General features: G+C 47.3%; 1 protein-coding gene and 1 long non-coding RNA gene across 7 annotated transcripts in view; one reads left to right on the top strand and one right to left on the bottom strand.

The window, feature by feature from the left end:
* Window positions 1–893: 893 nt before the first annotated feature.
* On the bottom strand, window positions 894–8,096 carry LOC122154087. Its single transcript, XR_006166001.1, has 2 exons — window positions 5,013–8,096; window positions 894–4,011 (listed from the first exon to the last, which is right to left on the bottom strand). It is a non-coding gene; the product is annotated as an uncharacterized LOC122154087 (long non-coding RNA).
* A 159-nt stretch (window positions 8,097–8,255) lies between these two features.
* Window positions 8,256–18,372, top strand: part of BRPF3 (bromodomain and PHD finger containing 3) — a 28,455-nt gene continuing 18,338 nt past the window's right edge. For 3 of the 6 annotated variants that reach the window (XM_042799993.1, XM_042799989.1, XM_042799994.1), the window contains exons 1-4: window positions 8,256–8,538; window positions 13,860–15,262; window positions 16,175–16,331; window positions 17,799–17,930. In XM_042799993.1, coding sequence (XP_042655927.1) covers window positions 13,878–15,262; window positions 16,175–16,331; window positions 17,799–17,930 — 1,674 coding nt within the window. In that variant the 5' untranslated portion in view covers window positions 8,256–8,538; window positions 13,860–13,877. Of the gene's footprint in view, window positions 8,539–11,194; window positions 11,230–13,859; window positions 15,263–16,174; window positions 16,332–17,798; window positions 17,931–18,372 lie in introns of those variants that run through there. The other 3 variants (XM_042799990.1, XM_042799991.1, XM_042799992.1) reach the window with 3 other exon arrangements.

Genomic DNA, 18,372 nt, shown 5'->3' with positions numbered 1-18,372 from the left:
AAGAGGAGTGTGATACATAAACAGAGGGAGGTTTTATGAACACAGACCAACCAGCCAGTCATCTGGATGCTCCCTCCAGGGAAAGTTTGTTCCATCTTTTGCTTCTACAGTATGTAAAAAGTCATTCACATTTAACAGCATGTTTTGATCTTTAAAGTAATTTGATGTACTGGATGTATACTGATATCATCTAAAGCCTGGTGCTTTTTGATGTGTATGCATCAGTATGTCCCAAGCCACTGCTCCAGTACATAGGTGTTTGCTGCAAATGTTACTACCATTAGAACAGAGGAGAGATGAAAAGTAATTTCAAGAACAAAATAAGCAAATGGGATCTGAAAGTGACTGTGGTGGTATTACAACTGTGTTTGCAGGTTCCTGTCTTGGTGAGTTTGGGTCTCATGAGCATCTGAATGCTCATGCTTCAGAAACAAAGTGTAACTTACCCCCAGGGTGGGCTATGCCAGGATAGCAAATGTGGAAGAGATGATTTTGGGGAGTAAGGGGGCTCCAAGGTAGTTCTGAAATCTGATGCTTTTGTTATGTAAATCCCTGGCTCTCAGCAACAGCCCTCTTTGTAATAAATCCTCATGATCTTGTAGACAATACCTCTCATCAGTTCTTTAGAAATACAGCCCCTGTGTGCTGGTGTGGCTTATTCTAAAGCAACCCAACTGCTAGGTCTTGATCACTGGTACCTGAGGTGTCCTAGTTCTTTGTCACTTGTGAGACCAGGAGATTGGACAGTGTTTCTTGGAGAATTTTTCCCTTCTTCCTCTGTGCTTGGAAGATCTCATTGTTCATATACTGAACAGTTAATTGCCAAAGTTTCCTAAGTATAAGGGGGTCTTTAGGGGCTATTTATCCCCCTCTGCAGTGCTACTCAATAGATCTTTTCCTCTGACAGGCCTTTATTTATTCCTCGAAATATGAATGAGTATGCTTCACTCCCACAAAGAAATCTTTAAATATGTATTAGGACGCCCCCCAACCTGTCACATATTCCCTTAAACACTGCTTTGGTTAATAATCGCAGTCCTGGAACTGCTAATTGCTAACCCAAAATTTATAGAAGTAGTTACAAAAAACAAAACAAAACAAAACACAATTTCCTGCTGTGCAGGATATAAGTGCACAGCCATCTCTAGATGCTTGATTAGAAAAATCACACTTTACCCACAGCTTTGCTGATGGATGGAAAGTGTTAGTTTTCTTGAATGGACTCTGATAAACTTCTGGATAGGTTACATGTCCCTGTATATTAATGTTAGTGCAGAGAAAAGCCTGAACAGTAACAGAGCTATGTTTGCTCAGGTTCAATCCCTTCTGGGGCCTGGCACGCTCTGCCCAGGAGCTCAGACTTACGCAGTCAGTCCCTTTTGCAGAGGTGTTCTGGGAAGCTCTCAAGTGTAAGGCTCACCAGCAGTAACACAAGCTTGTCAGATGTAAAATGATATAAAAAGTATGTACGTGAATATAGAGCTGTTTTGGACATACAGTTTTCCCCGGTGATTGCAGGTGCTATCACTAGAGCTGCTTGGTTGCAGAAGTGCTGTACACAGTGACTCTGGTGCTGTTTCAGCTCCTAAAATCTCTTGCCAATGTATTCTGTCTGCAGTTGACAGCAAAAACTACATCTATCTCTGAATCACTGCAATCACATCTCAAATCCTTTCCTATACATTGGTGGCGATGCACAGATCCACCCTGCAGTCCAGAGGTGTGACTGTGGCTCCTGCAAGTGTATCTGAGCTACCTTTAAGCTACTGAGCTTCCTACTAACAGCACAGTCTGTAATTAGCGAGGAGCTCAGCATAAGTTAGTCTGAATATTGACTCAGGCTCTTCAGAAAGTTTTTCAGCCTGTGCTGAATCTGGTGTATCTGCAGATCCACAGCTATTGATGCAGTCACTAGATAGGTCGATGCTAGGCAGGTATGACTGTTGTGAGAACACCTTTGCACTGCAGCATAAATATCTTCTTAGTTGGCATCTTCTGCCGTATTACACTTGGTCAGGTTCAACTGGTCATTCCAAAGTCCATCCCAAGGGACACGTGCCAAGAGACAAGTGTCTTTGTGCGAGAGCTCAGAGCACATGGTCCCCAGGGCTACAGAAAAATATTTATTGAGAAGGTATATGAACTCAGTAATACATGCAGTATTTCTCAACTCTCCACCCCTTCTGCAGCTGCTGAGTCATTTTGGTTTGGTCTAGCCAGGACGTACACTTTCAGTACTCTCTAATTTTCATCTTTGCCTTAAGTGGTACCCAGTTTTGCTGTACAGACCTCAAATAAGGGAAAACTGCAACATTACCAGAATTTTCTAAGCTCTCATCTCCACTAGAAGCTGGACAAGATGATGTCATGTTTCTTGTCTGTCACTGTTGCAGTCCGTGCTGTGTAGTACTCAGGATAACCCTCCAGCAATGCTAGCTTTCTGAGACCACGGTGTTGATGTTATCCTGCTGTAGCTGCACAGATGCTCCGCGTTGATGAGCTGCAGTTTCTCTCCCTAGGCCCCTTACAAGCCCTTTGCCTTGCTTTGCACAGAACCATTGTGATGTTCCCTTAAGTCCCTTGAAATTCAATGCTTTTGTCACGAAGCATCCCAAAGAGCTGGGTTGGAAGACATGCAGGGATGTCCTGCTGACTCTGTCTCGAAGAATCCCATCTTGAGGAGAGCAAGGGACCACCCTTTCTTCTTCCTAAGTGTGAGACAACCTGCATTTCCCTTGAACGGTGGAAGGGAGAAGTTCCAGCTGCAACAGTCAAACAGCACTTGAAATATTGTCCTTTTGAACCTGGCATCTGACTTGGCTGTCATATCCACAGCATAGTCTTTAACATGGGTCAGAGAGGAGCTCTCTGCAGGTGCCACAAACATCTTGGAGACCTGCAGATATTTAGAGCTGCCTGTGCCCTGGTAAAATGAGGTTTGGTGGTCAGCAGCAGAGTGTCATCGTCCAGGTGAGTGTGTGCAAACACACAAGGAGATGTCTCAGGACTGTGGGTGAGGCAGGCTGGCCTCCTGACTACACATAGCTATGGACATATTGAGGCACAGTAGTCTTAAAAGCTTAATCTTGTAGAGAAAAATTGAGTAAATCTATGGAGACTTTTGGAGTATAGAGCTTGCTTTCAGAAAGTCATGTGTTAAGGTGAAGAACCCTTTCAGACAGAACTCCTAAACCCCTTTAAATGGGAATTTAGGATGTGATTTCATAATCATCTTGCCCCTCCTCAAAATGGGATAAGCATACCTGAAGAGGATTGGAGTTTGCTGGCTATCTGTAATGATGGCTGAGGAAGAAACATCTTCATGATAAAGTATTATACTGAGTAGTTGAAAAGGAGCCTCCATAGTTTTAAAGAATAATCTGAGATGCCCTTTGAGAATTGTCTGTGTGACCAGAGGACAAGCACAGAAGAGGCACTGAGGACTTGTATGAATGTGTGTGAGAAGAACAAGTGTGAGCACAATCCAATGGGGTACGTAGATTTTGCTGTTAGGCAGAGAAAATATGAGTCCCACCTCTGTCAGGCATGTGAAGTCTCTTCAGTACCGGTCTTTCTGCTGAATATACTCCCAGAAAATATTTTGTGTTTCAGTGACTGGGTTTCTCAGTTGGTTTTCTCTTTTGAGAGCTTACACTGAATGCTCTGAAATTACAAGAGCAATTCCAACAGCTGGTGTGTGGGCTCCTTGCGCTGGTTTCCTTCACTCACCCACCAGCCCCGTACAGTGACAGCACACTGTCCCAGAGCCAAACGGTGTTCCTTCTGCAATTCCCAATATCCTGACAGATGTGGAGAGCTGGTGCTCTGCACGCCCAGGAATCTGGGAGGTGTGCGTGTATTTGTTTTTTGTGGCATGTACCAGCCAGCAACTCAAAATAGATAGCAGGAACTGTAGCAGGTTGTAGTGGAAAGACAGTGTCTGTTTGTAAAGACCAACCGCCCCAGTGCTTATATGGCATCTGAGGACACGTTTCAGTGAAGAGGAATGAGCTACTTGAAAGAAAAAAAAAAAAAGGTCATATTCACATTTCATGAGAGGAGTTTGAAAAATACCTGCTCAACAGAAACAGTGACTCAGGCCAAGGTTTAAAGTACTTCAAAATCAGCACAAGAAACAGGGTGTGTGTGACCCTGACAGACACTGTTAGTCAAAGAAGAAATTATCTTACGCCGAGGCACAGGTGTGCCTGTTAGATGAGCCACAGTGACACATAATTGATGTACATTCCTTTCATCACGTTTTTTCCCTTTGCATAGTTTACATACTTAAAAATACAACACTGAGTGATAAAAATCACTTGGCCATTAAGTGAACATCCAAAATTCCATAAATTAGGCCAGCCAGAAATATGTTTGCTGTTTATATTAAGGCTGTATGATAAAAATGTATGTGGATAGAATTGTTGTGCCTGTCTCACATAACATACAGATGTTTATTTTGAAATACTGTTTACTTGTTATTCCTACATTTACTTCTGAGTTTATTATCAAAGCATTTTTTTTTATTTGGAAAGTGAAGCCTTCATCGTAAACAATCTTTCTGCGTAAGTTTCTTGACAGCTAGTTAGGTCTGTGGAGTTGCAACTTTATGGGATGTATTTATTAGGTACTTCCAGATGTAGTGGGAAAGAAAAAGCATATGAAGCAATGTTTTGTTTTGGGTTTTGTTTTTTTTTTTCTTAAGAGACACAACAAAATTATCAAGATTTTTTTAAGAGGCCTAACACTTGCCATGTTTTGGACACCACCCAGGAACCGTTCAGGGCAGAGCTTTGAAAGTATCTACAGCCTGTTACAAAACCATACGCTTATTTTATCCTATAGGAAAAAGAGAATCTGTTTTCATATTTAACCTTTTCACATTCTAGGTAGCAGACTAGAGAAATAAATTTCAGGTTTTAAGTATGTGATAACAGAAGAGAAGAAAAACATAGACAATTATAAATGCATCTGAGAACTCCAGTGAGATACTGTACAAAGGATGGTAATACCTTTTTGTATTTCCATGTCTTTCTCTTGCCTGAGCAATCAGGGAAAGCTTTCCCAATCCTCTGCAGTTTCCCGTATCATGGGTCAGCAGAGTGTTGGCTGGTGACGTGATTATGGCTCTTTTTCTTTTCCCAACTAAGAGAAACAAGACATGAAAGAGAAAGATTGAATGAAGACCAAAATAGCCAGTACTAATTCATTTTTCCCCCAAATGGATGAACACTTCCTGCGCTAATTGCAGTTATGTTCAAGGCTGTCAGCATTACTACACTGTGAAAATGTCACAGTTTCCAGGTGAATGTGGTTTATGGGATGTTTTGCCCAATTTCTCTCTACAAGGCCATTTTCTGAGCACATGGGTTTATACAGCTTTTAATGCAATGTTCAGCTGGTGCTGCTTCACAACTTACTCAGTCAGCACTTTGGCTGATTGATAACTCCTTTTCTGTTGGACTGTGCTCTATTAAATAATACTGAAAGGTTAGTATATATCTTCAACCCTCATTGATTTTCTGTTAAATGAGAGTGAGTTAACTCCTTTTAGCCAAGTTTGGTTGGAAAAATAAAAATTTTTCCACCATCATTTCAGATCTGTCTTCAGAACACTTCACCTGAATAAAGGTTTTGAAACTATGATTTGCATGTTAAGATTAAAAAAAGAACATCACTGAGGAGATAGTGCTGGGTGCTGGTGTCACCTCTCTGCAGTTAGTGAGACTGAACAGGGTTATTTATACTCCACACAAAACTAGGGTCTCAGAAAGTGCAGCTGAGCACTTCAAAGTCCAGATGAAACAAACGGTGGCTGAGGCTAATTGCTTTGAGATCCCAGGCTTTTAACCTTTAATGTGCACTGGTCCTGTTTAGCGATTGCATTAATTTTGTAATTCTGAAGAAAATGGCCACAGCACAAACAGCTGAAGCAGAGATACAAGCATAACTCATTTTTGAGGCTGAATGAATCAACAAACAAAAAAGGTCAGTTCTAAATTCCACATGATAGTTTTCTCCCCTTTTTGAGTGTTTTATATACTTGAATAAAGACCAAGAGAATTATAATACTATTGAAGCTCTGTTTGAGCTGTCTTAGCCGCTCCTTTCATTTGAAGCAACATTGCTGGTTTTGAACCTGCACCCTTTAAAAACTGGGAGAGCGAAGAAATTGAATTAAGTTGTGCCTCTGGGGTTTGAGATAAGTTCAGAATGTTTTTTCAAATAACATACTAGTTCCACAGCTCTATTATAAAACTAAATGATGGATAACTTGTTTTCATGTTGTGACACATGGCCCGCAATCTTCAGAGATGTCTGTACATTGCTTTGTGCACAAGTCATCCCACCGAACTTAATAAGGCTATTCACACGCTTGACATTAAGCATGTATGCAAATCTTTGCAAGACTGGAACATAATGTGATTATAATAAACCAATTCCAGTGCAAATCTAAGAGTATGAAGTTTCAAAACTGAGCTTAAAATGAGAGTTCGCAAAAATTTGTTGTATTTAAAAAAAAAAAACAAAACAAAACCAAAAGTGCTAGAAAAAAAATGCAAGTGAATTTTAACAGTGGGTTTTTCTCACATAAAAAAGGAAAATGAGATAGTGAAGTTGCTCATAAGTTTTTGAAATAGTTTTATTCACTGTTTCAGTGCCTTCTCAACACTCAACTTGGAAGCAGAAACACCTAATTTTTAATCCTTCACAGCTAGGACCATGCTGTTGCATAGCTGTTCTTCCGAAGTTAGGAGAGTTCCTATGTAAATCGGCGACAGCATTGTGACTTTACTTCTAAGTCTTTGATAGGTTATTTTTCATGCAAGACAAGAACAGAATACATTATTATTTGTGTTCTGATATGTTAGCAGTAGATCCTTTAAAAAGTATATACAGAAAGTACTTAAGAGGTTGACATACAAGACTGTTCAGCATTAAGTGACATGTTTTCCCATGCTCTTAAGGCTTCAACAAGCTCTGGTCCAACCGGAGTACTTTGCCAAACAGACTTATAGACTCTCAGATTCCATGGTTAACATATGTTGAGAGACAAAAGATCTTTAACATATGTTGAGAGACAAAAGATCTATAGTTGGACTGTAAATGAGGGAAAATAGCATTCATTTTTTCATTTGAAAACAATTCCGTTAATTCTATAAATTCAGATGGTAGTATTATGCAATACTCTGCACGATCTGAGTGGGAGGTAGAGCATACATATGCCCAAGTATGTGGTATGCTCTATAAAAAATAAGTGTAGGAGCCTCTGCAGTTTCTATCTCATCACTTATCTCAGTTGCAAATGTAACTTGTTCCTTGCTCATTCCTCTCAGTCCCTCTCTCGCTGTCCTTCCACCCCGTCACACCTCTGCATGTCAGGAGGCCATATGGACCTGAAGTATCAGACTAGAAAATAAATACAGGCTCTTATTATTCCCATTGTTTGTTTGATGTTCCTTGTTTGGGCTACAGCCTCTCGGGGGGGGTGCAGCCAGGTCCGAATCTGGCGCCTGGCCGATGCTCCTCCACCTATCCGTTCTGGGGGGATGCTCTGCCTCCTGCAAAAAAAAGCGGGTGCGGACGCAAGGCACCCCAGCGAACCTGGGGCAAAAATCCCAAATTGCTCATTTCCAGTGGCCTGGGGGCCACCGACCTAGGGAGGGGGGGGGGGGTGTGTGTGTCCCCCCTCCGCGGGCCGTACCCCAAGCAAACCCCAACCCTGAGGAAGGCAGTGTCGTCGGCCGCCCCCCCCCAGCCGCCCGAAGCGGGGTCTGGGAGGCCGCAGCTCCGCGGACCCCCCCTCCTCTCCGGGCACTGAGGTGGGGGGGTTTCGGTCCCCCCCTCAGCCCTGAGGCGAGCGCGGAGGGGCACCCCCCACCCCCCCCCCAGCCCCCCGGGGGCCTCCCGTTCCGCGCGGCCCGGGGGTGGGAAGGGACCGGGGAGGGGCGGGCGGTCCCTGCCCGCGGGGGGGGAGCGAAGCGCGGCAGCCCCCTCCCCCGCCTGCCCGCTGGCTGCCGCCTTCCCTCGCCGCTCGGCCGGGCTGCGCTGCCGCCGCCACCGCCGCCTCCATCTTGTGCGTGTGTCCCCTGCTTCTCCCCCCCCCCCCCCTTTCGCCTCCACACAGCACCGGGAGCGGCGGGGGCGCTGGAGCGAGCGGGGCCCCGGGGAGGGGGGGGGGGGGGGGGGGGGGGGCGGGGGGGAGGTGAGGGTGGTGGGGGGCGAAGCGGCACCGGGGCCGGAGCGGCAGCGGCGGGAGCAGCGGCGGCAGCGGCATGAGGAGGCGGCGCTGAGGAGGCGGCGGTAGCCGGAGCGGACGGAGCCGACATCTTGTGCCCTCCCCTCCCGCCGCCGGCTGGGTGAGCCCGTCCGCCCCAGGGGGGAGGGGAGGGGGAGGCGGAGAGGCTTTTTTTTAAAAAAAAAAAAAAAAGAAAAAAAAAAAAAGAAAAAGAAAACAACAAAAAAAAAAATCTCCCCAAAAAGGAGGCGGCAGCAACGGTGGAGACCGCCGCAGCGGCGGCGCGCTAAGGCGGCCAGGTAAAGCGCTGCGCGGGAGGCCGCGACACCCTTCCCTCAGGGGGTCTCTCCTCCCTCACACACCCCCGCGCCGGGGTCGCGGGAAGGTGACCGGGCGGGCGGGAAGGAGCCGGGGAAGGCCGGTGCGCCGCAGCCCGCGGGCCCCTCCCGCGCCCCGCTCGGTCCCCGCGCAGCGGGAGCGGCCCGCGGCCCCTCGCCGAGGAGGGGGCGGCGGCGGAGAGCGCCTGGGGAGGGGGAACGGGCAGCGCCGTGTCAGCCGGGCCCCCCCCTTGCCACCATCTTGGCCCCCCCTCTTCGCGGTGCCGGTGGGGGCCCCGCCCACCTTCTCCCGTGCTATTGGCCCAGGCGGGGCCGAGCGCACCCCCGGTTAGACCCGTAGCGCCTTGGTTTGCTATTGGTCGTGGAGCTGGGATGGACGGCGACGACAGCCAATAGCGCGCTGGCGCTGGCTGTGCTCTTTCTCGCTCTCTCCCGCCCTCGTTCCTCTCTCCTTGGGGACTTTTTTCGCTCCCCATGGGGCGGTGGGCCCGCCTGGGCAGGGCTCGGCGTTGAGGACCGGCGTAGCTAATTGCACGTACCCGCAGCCCCTTCTCCTCCCCCGGGGGCGGATTTATTTTTGTCGGGGTCCTTGATGCGTTTTGACCGAGAGCTCTGAGTGTTGCCGGGGCTCCCCGCAGGGATCCTGTGGCCCTTGCTACACAATGGAGCTCCTGAGAGGAGCTCCGGGGCAGCACCCGACACAGCCCGCGGGGTGTCATGGTTCCCTCAGAGCGCTGCTGAGGCCAGGTGCAGCTCATGGCATGTCACGGTTCCCCCCGAACACCGCTGCTGAGGCCAGATGCCTGTCACAGTTCCTTCAGAGCGCTGCTGCTGAGGCTGGACACAACTCATGGCACACGCCATCTGTTGCTGATGCATCTGATTTTACCTTAAACTTCAGCCTGACATAATGTCTTGCACCCTCCCCGCTCCAAAGGGAGCTCCCCTCCTGTGGCCTGGCATATCTCCCATCAGCTCAGCTTGGTTACAGAAACAGTCTGGGGGGTCAGTGAAGAAGTCTGCATGTGCCAGGGCAGGCAGCCCCCCACGATGCCTGCTGAGCACTGACACACTTCGTTGTGGGTGTCGCCGTGGGCACGAGGAGCAGAAGGTCTCAGCAGGCACATGGAGTGAATATGGGCCCATGGAAAGCACGGTCATGGTGGGAAAATGGCAGGACATCGGTGAGAGCAGCAGGAGCTTCACCTGGAATTTTTGGTTGGCAAAAGAAAGGTGAAAGGGGGCTTTTGACTGTTCCAGGCAGTTTCTTTCCTCTGGCATCCATTCCCTTTATTTTATGGACATGTTTCTTAAATAGCTCCATAGGTCACTGTTCCTTGCTGCCCAGGAAGGGGTTTTAAATCCCAGCAAACAGCAAAAAGTGCCTGCCTGGAGCTCCATGGCTACCCATACAGATTGGCAATGAGGAGGAATATCTCCAGATCTCATGTTTGACATGGTGCCCTGGAGAAAGTCTCTGGTATTACTAGAACCCAAACTTTTAAGGGCTGTATGAGCTGTAGCCACTGCCAGTAATCACTGTGCACCAGAATGGAATGAGAGCCACGTTGTTCCCATTTGCTGCTGCCCACTGAAGTCCAGGTGGCCTTCTAGCTCCAAATCACCAAAGATCTTGATCGTCCGGGGACCTAGCTCTTCACTAGGATCCCCAAGCCATGTTGGAAAGGGCCAGGAAACTCCCCCAGCAGCACTGCTTTGAGCTCCAGCCTTGTGTCATCTGCAGGTTAGCAAAGAAACCTGGTGCTGGAAGGAAAATCCTTCAGTGTGGGAAGGCTGGAAAGAAGGACTGTGGCAGGAAGGTGGGGTGGGAAGGAGACTGAGGTCTTCTGCAGTGCGAGAGGGTGCCTCTGACCCTTAGAAATGTCCAACACAGTATTGCATGGGTGTAAATCATGGCAACATTTAGCCCTTCTTTAGAGGACCCACTTGTGCTGGTTTTCCAGGCTGCATGTATAATAGGTGCCTGTATTGTGATGTTGTTCGATACATGGATCTCTCCAGTGTTTTTCAGTGGAACTTTTGACCCCTTTGTAGTAAGTTTAAGTCTCCTGATGATGGGCTTGTTTTTTTAATCTCCTTTTGCAACCCCTCATGCATCTCTGGCCCCCAGGTGTGAAGGCTCAGGAGAATTGAACCTCACCTGAGTGAACTCCCCAGGTAGAATTAAGTTCATCCCCAGTGGTTTTACAGCCACGTTGTTTGCTCACTTGTGCTCTCTAGGAACCTCACCCCCTGCTTCTGGTGCAATACCCAGCGGAAATGGATGATGGGAAGTTTTTGGAAAGCCTTGAGTACACTGGTGACAGGGAGAGGACAACTATTTGAACTTTCCACTTTCACATCGGCAACCTTTGTCCATGGTGGGACAGAAACAACATGGCATTTAACATCAAATAGCATTTAACCCTGCTGAAGTCAAGTCTGTTTAGCGTTTCGGTGTGCATGGGTGCTGTTTGCAGAGGTGTTTTTTCTTTTTTTTATCCGTGACTGGGAGGTGTTTTCAGGTGTGCCAAGAAGATCAAAGTGTTCCTAGATTGCTGCTTAGAAGTTTCTCTTGTTGCAGACAAGGTCACTGTGTTCAGCTCAGTGTGTCTGAGTTCATTTCATTGCTGCTTTCAAGGTATTTTGGAGGTGGGTAGCTGTGTCTCTCCTCGTATCTGAGCGCATGTCTTATCCCAGGCACTCAGCGCTTGCTGGCAGCAATTTCCATGCCATTTTATATGCTTCTGCATAGTGCTAAGTAATTGTGTATTTTACAAATGGGTTGTTTTATGGCATTCGGTTGCTGTGGTGGAAAGCCCACTTTGGGTAATTTCTCTAGACAATATATTGATTGTTTCACTAAAGCAATGGGAATGCCGCACCCTTGTTTTTTCCCCATCAACAGGTAAAATAACCCTTCCATGAGGTGCTTGTTTTGCTGAAATTTGCTCATCCACTAGCACTCCCAGCAATCAGCTAACACCTTGTTTTTCCTGAATACAATATTAATTATGAGTGTGGTCAGCTCATGTTAATTACTTTATCCTCCAATATCTTTTTGCTCATATATCTTTTTCCCTCCAGTATCTTCTTTGCTGGTATGTGCCTGAATTATAAGAGAGTTATTTGTCAGCATGATTTTCTATTTTTTTCATTTGATGATCAAGTTGCCTGTATACCCTTATTTTAAAACTCTTTTTTCGTGCTGATTGAAGCTGTTAGAGCTCGTCTGGGACAAGTGCGGTTGGATCTCTGCAGTCTGCTGATAAAATGGATGATTAGAGTTTTAAGGCAAAGGTCCCAAAATTTGTGGTACCTATATTTGCAGGTGGAAATTGTCATCTGAAATCAAATTGTACCTACAGGCTCCATCATGGTGGGTGTGTGTACTGAAACTGGCACCTGCAGCGTATTTCTGTGGATGCAAAGGAGAGTTTGGAAACTTTTTGCAAGGCTTGCTTGTTTCTTAGGACACATGTTGTATCATGCCGTATTCTTGTGGTTCACAGAGCCACTACTTTCAAGAGAAACGTGTCGCTCCTGGAATTTGTTACATCTTTCTGGAATAAGCTCTGGACTGCTTGTAGGTCCTGGTCCCATGAGGTGCTGCTTGCTCTGACTCACATGATTGAGGGTTTGTGGAGCTATGTCCTTCACAAAGCAGAAATAATGCAACAGCTTATGTACAACAATAATGCAAGAGCTCAGTACAAACGATGGGTTTGTAGTATGTTTTCTTGTCTGTGGGTCGCACAGAAAGGGTCTGAAAGTGTGGATTGCTCTAAATAAGGGTGAGGTGCTGGTTCAGGCCTCTGCGTAGCAACAGATAAGCTCTGGGCTGCCTTATCTTCTCAGGGAGATTTTGCATTTGCTTTTCTTTGTCTCCTCTCCAGCTTGTTTCAGCCTCAGCCCCTTTCTTCCCATAACTCATGTTCCCATCCCTCACACTGCCCTTCTCGCTTGCATTACTCACTTGTCTTCCTCTTCACTGCCTCCCTCCTTTGCCCTCAGATCACCGGCCTCCTGACACCGCAACTCCATCCTCCCCCATATCATCTCACTGGCTCCAGGCTTCTGCTCCTGCTCCCCCTTGACCAGCACCTCCTTAATGTCAGGAGCCGACTCATGATTATCTGGATTGCTGATTAGCAGTTTGCAAGGGTAGAGCTGGCTTGGGCTTTTCGTTAAGGCTCTGGGCAAACACTGTTGCACAGTTCCTGGTCTGGTTTAGAAGCTGTCTTGCTGCTTTCCTGCTCGCACGCCCGTGGACTCTCCATGAGCAGAACCAGCTCAGGTGCCTGAATATGGATTGTGGCTCCAGAGGGACTAACACTGAGCCAGAGCTAGTAAGTCCATCTGGATCCATACTGCTTGTTCCTATGCTCATTCCTTTTTGCTTCCTTATGGATTCCACCGAAGAGCAGAGGGGATGCACATCTCGCACCCACTACGTTGCTCAGTTCATTCTGGTTCTGCTTGGGCTTTTGTGACCCATTTTGCATGTGGGGAAGGACACGGGCTGTTTAGTGCACCCGGTCTGGAGAGGCATGTACGTCTGTGACAGAAGGGAAGGAAAAGCTGGAGGATGATATTTCAATGCAGGTCTTTTTGTATCTGCAGTGTGGGAAAGGAAGAAGTGGTGGTGGCAGCCCTGAGGTGGGAAACTTGGAGGAGCTCCCTCCTGGACTGAGGGAACACTGCTAGTTTTCTCGTATAGAGCTCAGTGACAAAACAAATTGGGAACTGTTTTCATAGGACATGAACAGTGCTTTCCATTCCACCTGGAAAACATCTAGCATATTTTGTGTGCTATTGGGGAATAAAAGAAAAAGCCACATGCAAAAGAACAGGGGAGAACTTACTGGCTTGGGTAAACTTAGTATGTGAATGGTGCAAGCAGATGTGATAAGTACTATTTGAATTTTGGGGGATCTGAATGGTTTGCTGAGCTGAATCCACTGCACAGTGTTTGGATGATAAGATGTAAAAATAATTTGAGCTCTTCTCATCTGGTGGTATGGGGTTATATATGTCTCCTGACATGCAAATAGAGAAGGTTGGAGGGTGTTGTGCATTGCTATAATACACATTGCAAGAAATGGTTAATATATCCATTACCTGCTGGTACCTAAGCAGGTGTAAAGACTCAGCAAGCCTGAAATTGCTGGAGTCTCTGTTAGAAATGTTACTCTATTGCAGTGCTGGGTGAGTTTTTCAATCTGTGCTGCTCCTTGCTCATGTCCTTGGCTGACACTGTCCTCTGTCCTGTTTTGTTGCAGGGTCTCTGGACCGCAGTGATGAGGAAGCCTCGGAGGAGGTGCCGGCAGACCTTGGAGGGGAGGCGTTCTCCCTCGCCCTACAGCCTCAAGTGCTCACCAACTCGGGAGACACTGACGTATGCTCAGGCCCAGCGGATCGTGGAGGTAGACATCGACGGGCGGCTTCATCGCATCAGCATCTACGATCCCTTAAAAATCATCACGGAGGATGAACTGACTGCCCAGGACATCACAGAGTGCAACAGCAACAAGGAAAACAGCGAGCAGCCCCTTTTCCCTTCCAAATCTAAGAAAACACCTTCCAAAGGCAAGAAGAAGGAATCCTGCTCCAAACATGCACCAGGGACATCTTTACTCTTACCCCAGGCCAACTTCCGTATGGTGGACTCCTTCAGCCAGCCAGATGCCCCTCCTCTCCCTGCCGCCTACTACCGATACATTGAAAAGCCTCCTGAGGATCTCGATGTAGAAGTGGAGTATGACATGGATGAGGAGGATCTGGCGTGGCTGGAAATGGTCAACGAGAAGAGAAGGGACGATGGTTATGGGACAGTTTCTGCTGACACTTTCGAGCTGCTGGTGGATCGGTTGGAAAAGGAGTCGTACCTCGAGAGCCGGAACAACGGGGCTCAGCAGACTCTCATCGATGAGGATGCCTTCTGCTGTGTCTGCATGGACGATGAGTGTCACAACAGCAACGTCATCCTGTTCTGTGATATCTGCAATCTGGCTGTGCACCAGGAGTGTTACGGCGTGCCCTATATCCCCGAGGGGCAGTGGCTTTGCCGCTGCTGCTTACAGTCCCCTTCTCGCCCTGTGGATTGTGTCCTTTGCCCAAATAAAGGTGGAGCCTTCAAGCAAACCAGCGATGGCCGCTGGGCTCATGTGGTTTGTGCCATCTGGATCCCTGAGGTCTGCTTTGCAAACACTGTGTTCCTGGAGCCCATTGAAGGGATAAATAACATCCCCCCGGCTCGGTGGAAGCTCACATGCTATATCTGCAAGCAGAAGGGCATGGGAGCTGCTATCCAATGCCACAAGGTGAACTGTTACACTGCCTTCCACGTCACTTGTGCCCAGCGGGCTGGTCTCTTCATGAAGATTGAACCCATGAGGGAGACCAACATCAACGGCACGACATTCACCGTGCGCAAGACTGCCTATTGTGAGAGTCATTCCCCACCTGGGATGGTGAAAAAAGGGTCTTCAGCTGCTGGTGGTGAGGGGCAGGAAGACACTGTGAAGGAGGAGGGAGAGGAGGAAGCCAGTTCTGGCCCTCCCAAAGGGTCTCTGAAAAAGAACCGAGTGAAATTGAAGCAGAAGATCAAAAAGGAGCCTGGTGATGTGACCAACGGGCGTTCGTCTGTGCCCATGGTGACAGTCGCACAAATTCCCTCTTACAGGTGAGTGTGGCAGGTTTAGGGAAGGAGCTGGGCAGGGGCTGTTGTTGAACTCGGTCCCTCTTGTTGTTGACCTTGGAAACCCTGAATCTTCAGTCAAGACCTAGCAATAGGTGTTGACTATGTGTTCAAAGAGTGCAACGGCAAACACCCATCTAGCACCTGAATTCACATAGATGGCTGTGAAGGTGTTTTTAAAATACTTCAGGCATTACAGGCAGATAGGGGTCATCCTGCTATTAAATTTTATTTAATCTCATTTCATAGTTTCTTAATTCTTCCTTATATTACAGAGCATGTCAAACCTGTCAGTGTTGCAAGCAGCTTTGAATTTGGCTGTGTATTTTTTTTCTCCCAGTGCTCTCATACAGAACTAGGTAGTGCCGAATTTTTGTTCGGTGCCTTAGGAAGTTGTGGTGATGTGTTACCAGTATTTTAACAGACAACCTTTGGAAAACTGTAGATAAGGCACCATGTATAATCTAACGAATGGTCTGAAAAGGTTAAAATAGGTGATATATTGTTCTTGGACTGCTGTCAAGTTAGTTTCCCAGACTCCAGCGTAATAACATCAGACTTAAACAGCCCCCAGGAAAGTTCTTGACACTGAAAGTAGCTTTGAAGTAGAGGCTTGGAGCCAAACTGGTGATTGTGGACTTCGACTGTGCTGTGGCAAGTGCTTGGTGAGAACCTCCAGCCAAGCTGCTACTAACGTAGGGATATAATGTGAAAAGTGGGCACATAACATCTTCATGGTGCGGGGATCCCAGGTTGTACCAATTGCACATGTTAGTTCAGAGCATGCATTGACACAACACCGCAGAGCTTCATCGGGAAGCCTGATGGTATCACCAGGGTCCGCAGGGTCACAGTTGCTTTGCAGTTGGCTCCATGACACCTCTTTGCTTCCTTTAGGCTGAACAAAATCTGCAGCGGCCTCTCCCTCCAGAGGAAGAACCAGTTCATGCAGAGGCTCCACAACTACTGGCTGCTGAAGCGGCAGGCGAGGAACGGGGTGCCCCTGATCCGGCGCCTGCACTCGCACCTCCAGTCCCAGAGGAACGCGGAGCAGGTACTGGTCCCCAGCTGAACCCGCGTGGGAGAGCTTGCATTCAGGGGGAAGATGTGCTTGATGCATGGCTGGGAAGGGGAGTGAGGGTGAGAGGATCAGAGGGTGACCTGATTTCGGTCTCTTTGGTTTCCTCTTGGTATGCTCGTGTCTGCAGAGCTGAGTTAGCGTATCGGTGGGATATCCATCATGCCTCTAGAATTGGTCTTGGTGAGCCAGCAGGTAAAAGTTTTTCCCGAGTCAGGAAACGCAAGATTGTGCAAGGGTGTGATGGGTCCTTGGTGGACTGAAATCTTAGATGAATCGTAAAACCACATTCCTTATGAGTCATTAAAGATCCCCTCCTCAAGAAAATGGGTGTTAGCTCCAGAGACCTGGACAAGTTCCAGTTTGGGTCATTCTTCCTGCAGCTTCAACTTCCGACCCTCCCATGCACATTCATATGGAAGTTTAGACATAGTCATCAGCTCTGGACTTGTTCGCTTCCTCCTCTGAGCTGGCGTCCAGAGTCACTCAATCTTGATGCTATTAAACAGCCCCGTGTTTGGCACGAGAAGTAATTGGTGAAGTAATGAAGCAGTTGAACTCTACACTCTAACGTAGCCTATCAGTAGGTATTGTGCACGTTGTGCACGTATGTTTTTACTGTAGTTGGAGGAATTTATAGGCTTTTGGTTTGCATGAAGACTGCTCTGGGTGATTAATAAAAAGAATATTTCCCACTTTTCGGTCTGGAGCTTTGGGAAGTGCAGCATTTCCTTGGTGTGTTAAGTTGGCAGTTTACCATAAGTAAGTTCTTAAAAACAAATGTCCTATAAATATAGACCATCAAGATCATGTGAAGGAATTGTCCTCTTAGCAATCATGTGAGAGTGTATGCACTTCAGCTATATCCTTAAAATCATTTAAAAAGCTACAGACTTAGGAGAGGGAGGATGATTGCATTGCAAAGCCACTGAACTGTGTCTTGGAAGGTGTGAGCTCATCTCCCAGCGTTGGCTGTTCCTTTGTATTTTGGCAAATCTCTTTCCGTGGCTCTATTTCTTATTGATTACAAAGAGGATAATAATAGCTCTTTTCTCCCATGCTTTTGCTTGCCTTGCCTTTATACTGTAAATGCTTTGGGCTGCCTCTTCAATGCACAGCAGCCAACAGAAAAATTTCCAGCTTCTGTAATGAACTTGGATATAAAAGCAGGGAGGGTGTCAATGAGCACGCACTGAAGCGTGTTCCCAGAGTGTAGCTACATTATGATATAGGCCTAACTTCACAGAAAACAAAATCCAGGAAGGCTGGTGTTCTGTTTGTTAGGCAGCTAAATGCTGTAGGAAGGAGGGGACATAGTCTGAACAAGAGACAAGCAGACAGGAGGAAGACTATGAGAGTAAATCACAAGGGATACCTAGAAAGAGGAGGAAATACAGGAAGCCAGTCATGTTTTTCACCTCACCCCACTGCTCTGTCTTACAGAAGGAGCAGGATGAGAAGACCAGTGCAGTGAAGGAAGAGCTGAAGTACTGGCAAAAACTGCGGCATGACTTGGAGCGGGCACGGCTGCTCATCGAGCTGATCCGTAAGAGGGAAAAACTCAAACGGGAGCAGGTGGGTAGTTTTGACTGTCAAGCTGCTGCACTTCGCTTCCGTCCCATGCAAGCACTCTGTGCTGCAGGAGGCAGAGGAGGAACACCACAGTTTTTCTTGAGCCTCTTCCTCTTTTCATCGAGTCTGTTGGATGTGCAGAGCAGCCCTTTCCCCCTGTGTCAGTCACAGGCTCGCGCTGCTCAGCCTCTGCCCTCAGAACCAGGGCTGGGCTGCAGAGTGCTGGAAAAATGTGTTTGCATAACTAATAGTGAATTTGATTCCTGACCTACAGCACCCCTTCTATTTCTGGGCATGGACCAGGTGTTTAGCAGAGTAGAAGTTAGATCTCCTTTAATGATTATTTCAGGAGTTTGGAGAAAGGTCTAAATCACAATTCTGCTCTTCATTTCTCAAGCTAAAAATTCCTGTGTTTTGCCCTCTAAGTACATATTTTAGAAGAAAA

This window comes from Tyto alba, unplaced genomic scaffold (assembly GCF_018691265.1).
Source record: "Tyto alba isolate M040663 unplaced genomic scaffold, T.alba_DEE_v4.0 Super-Scaffold_30, whole genome shotgun sequence".
In the NCBI taxonomy this organism is placed as follows: domain Eukaryota; kingdom Metazoa; phylum Chordata; class Aves; order Strigiformes; family Tytonidae; genus Tyto; species Tyto alba.
Note: the sequence above shows the minus strand (reverse complement) of the source record. Positions and strands in the feature narration are given on the sequence as shown.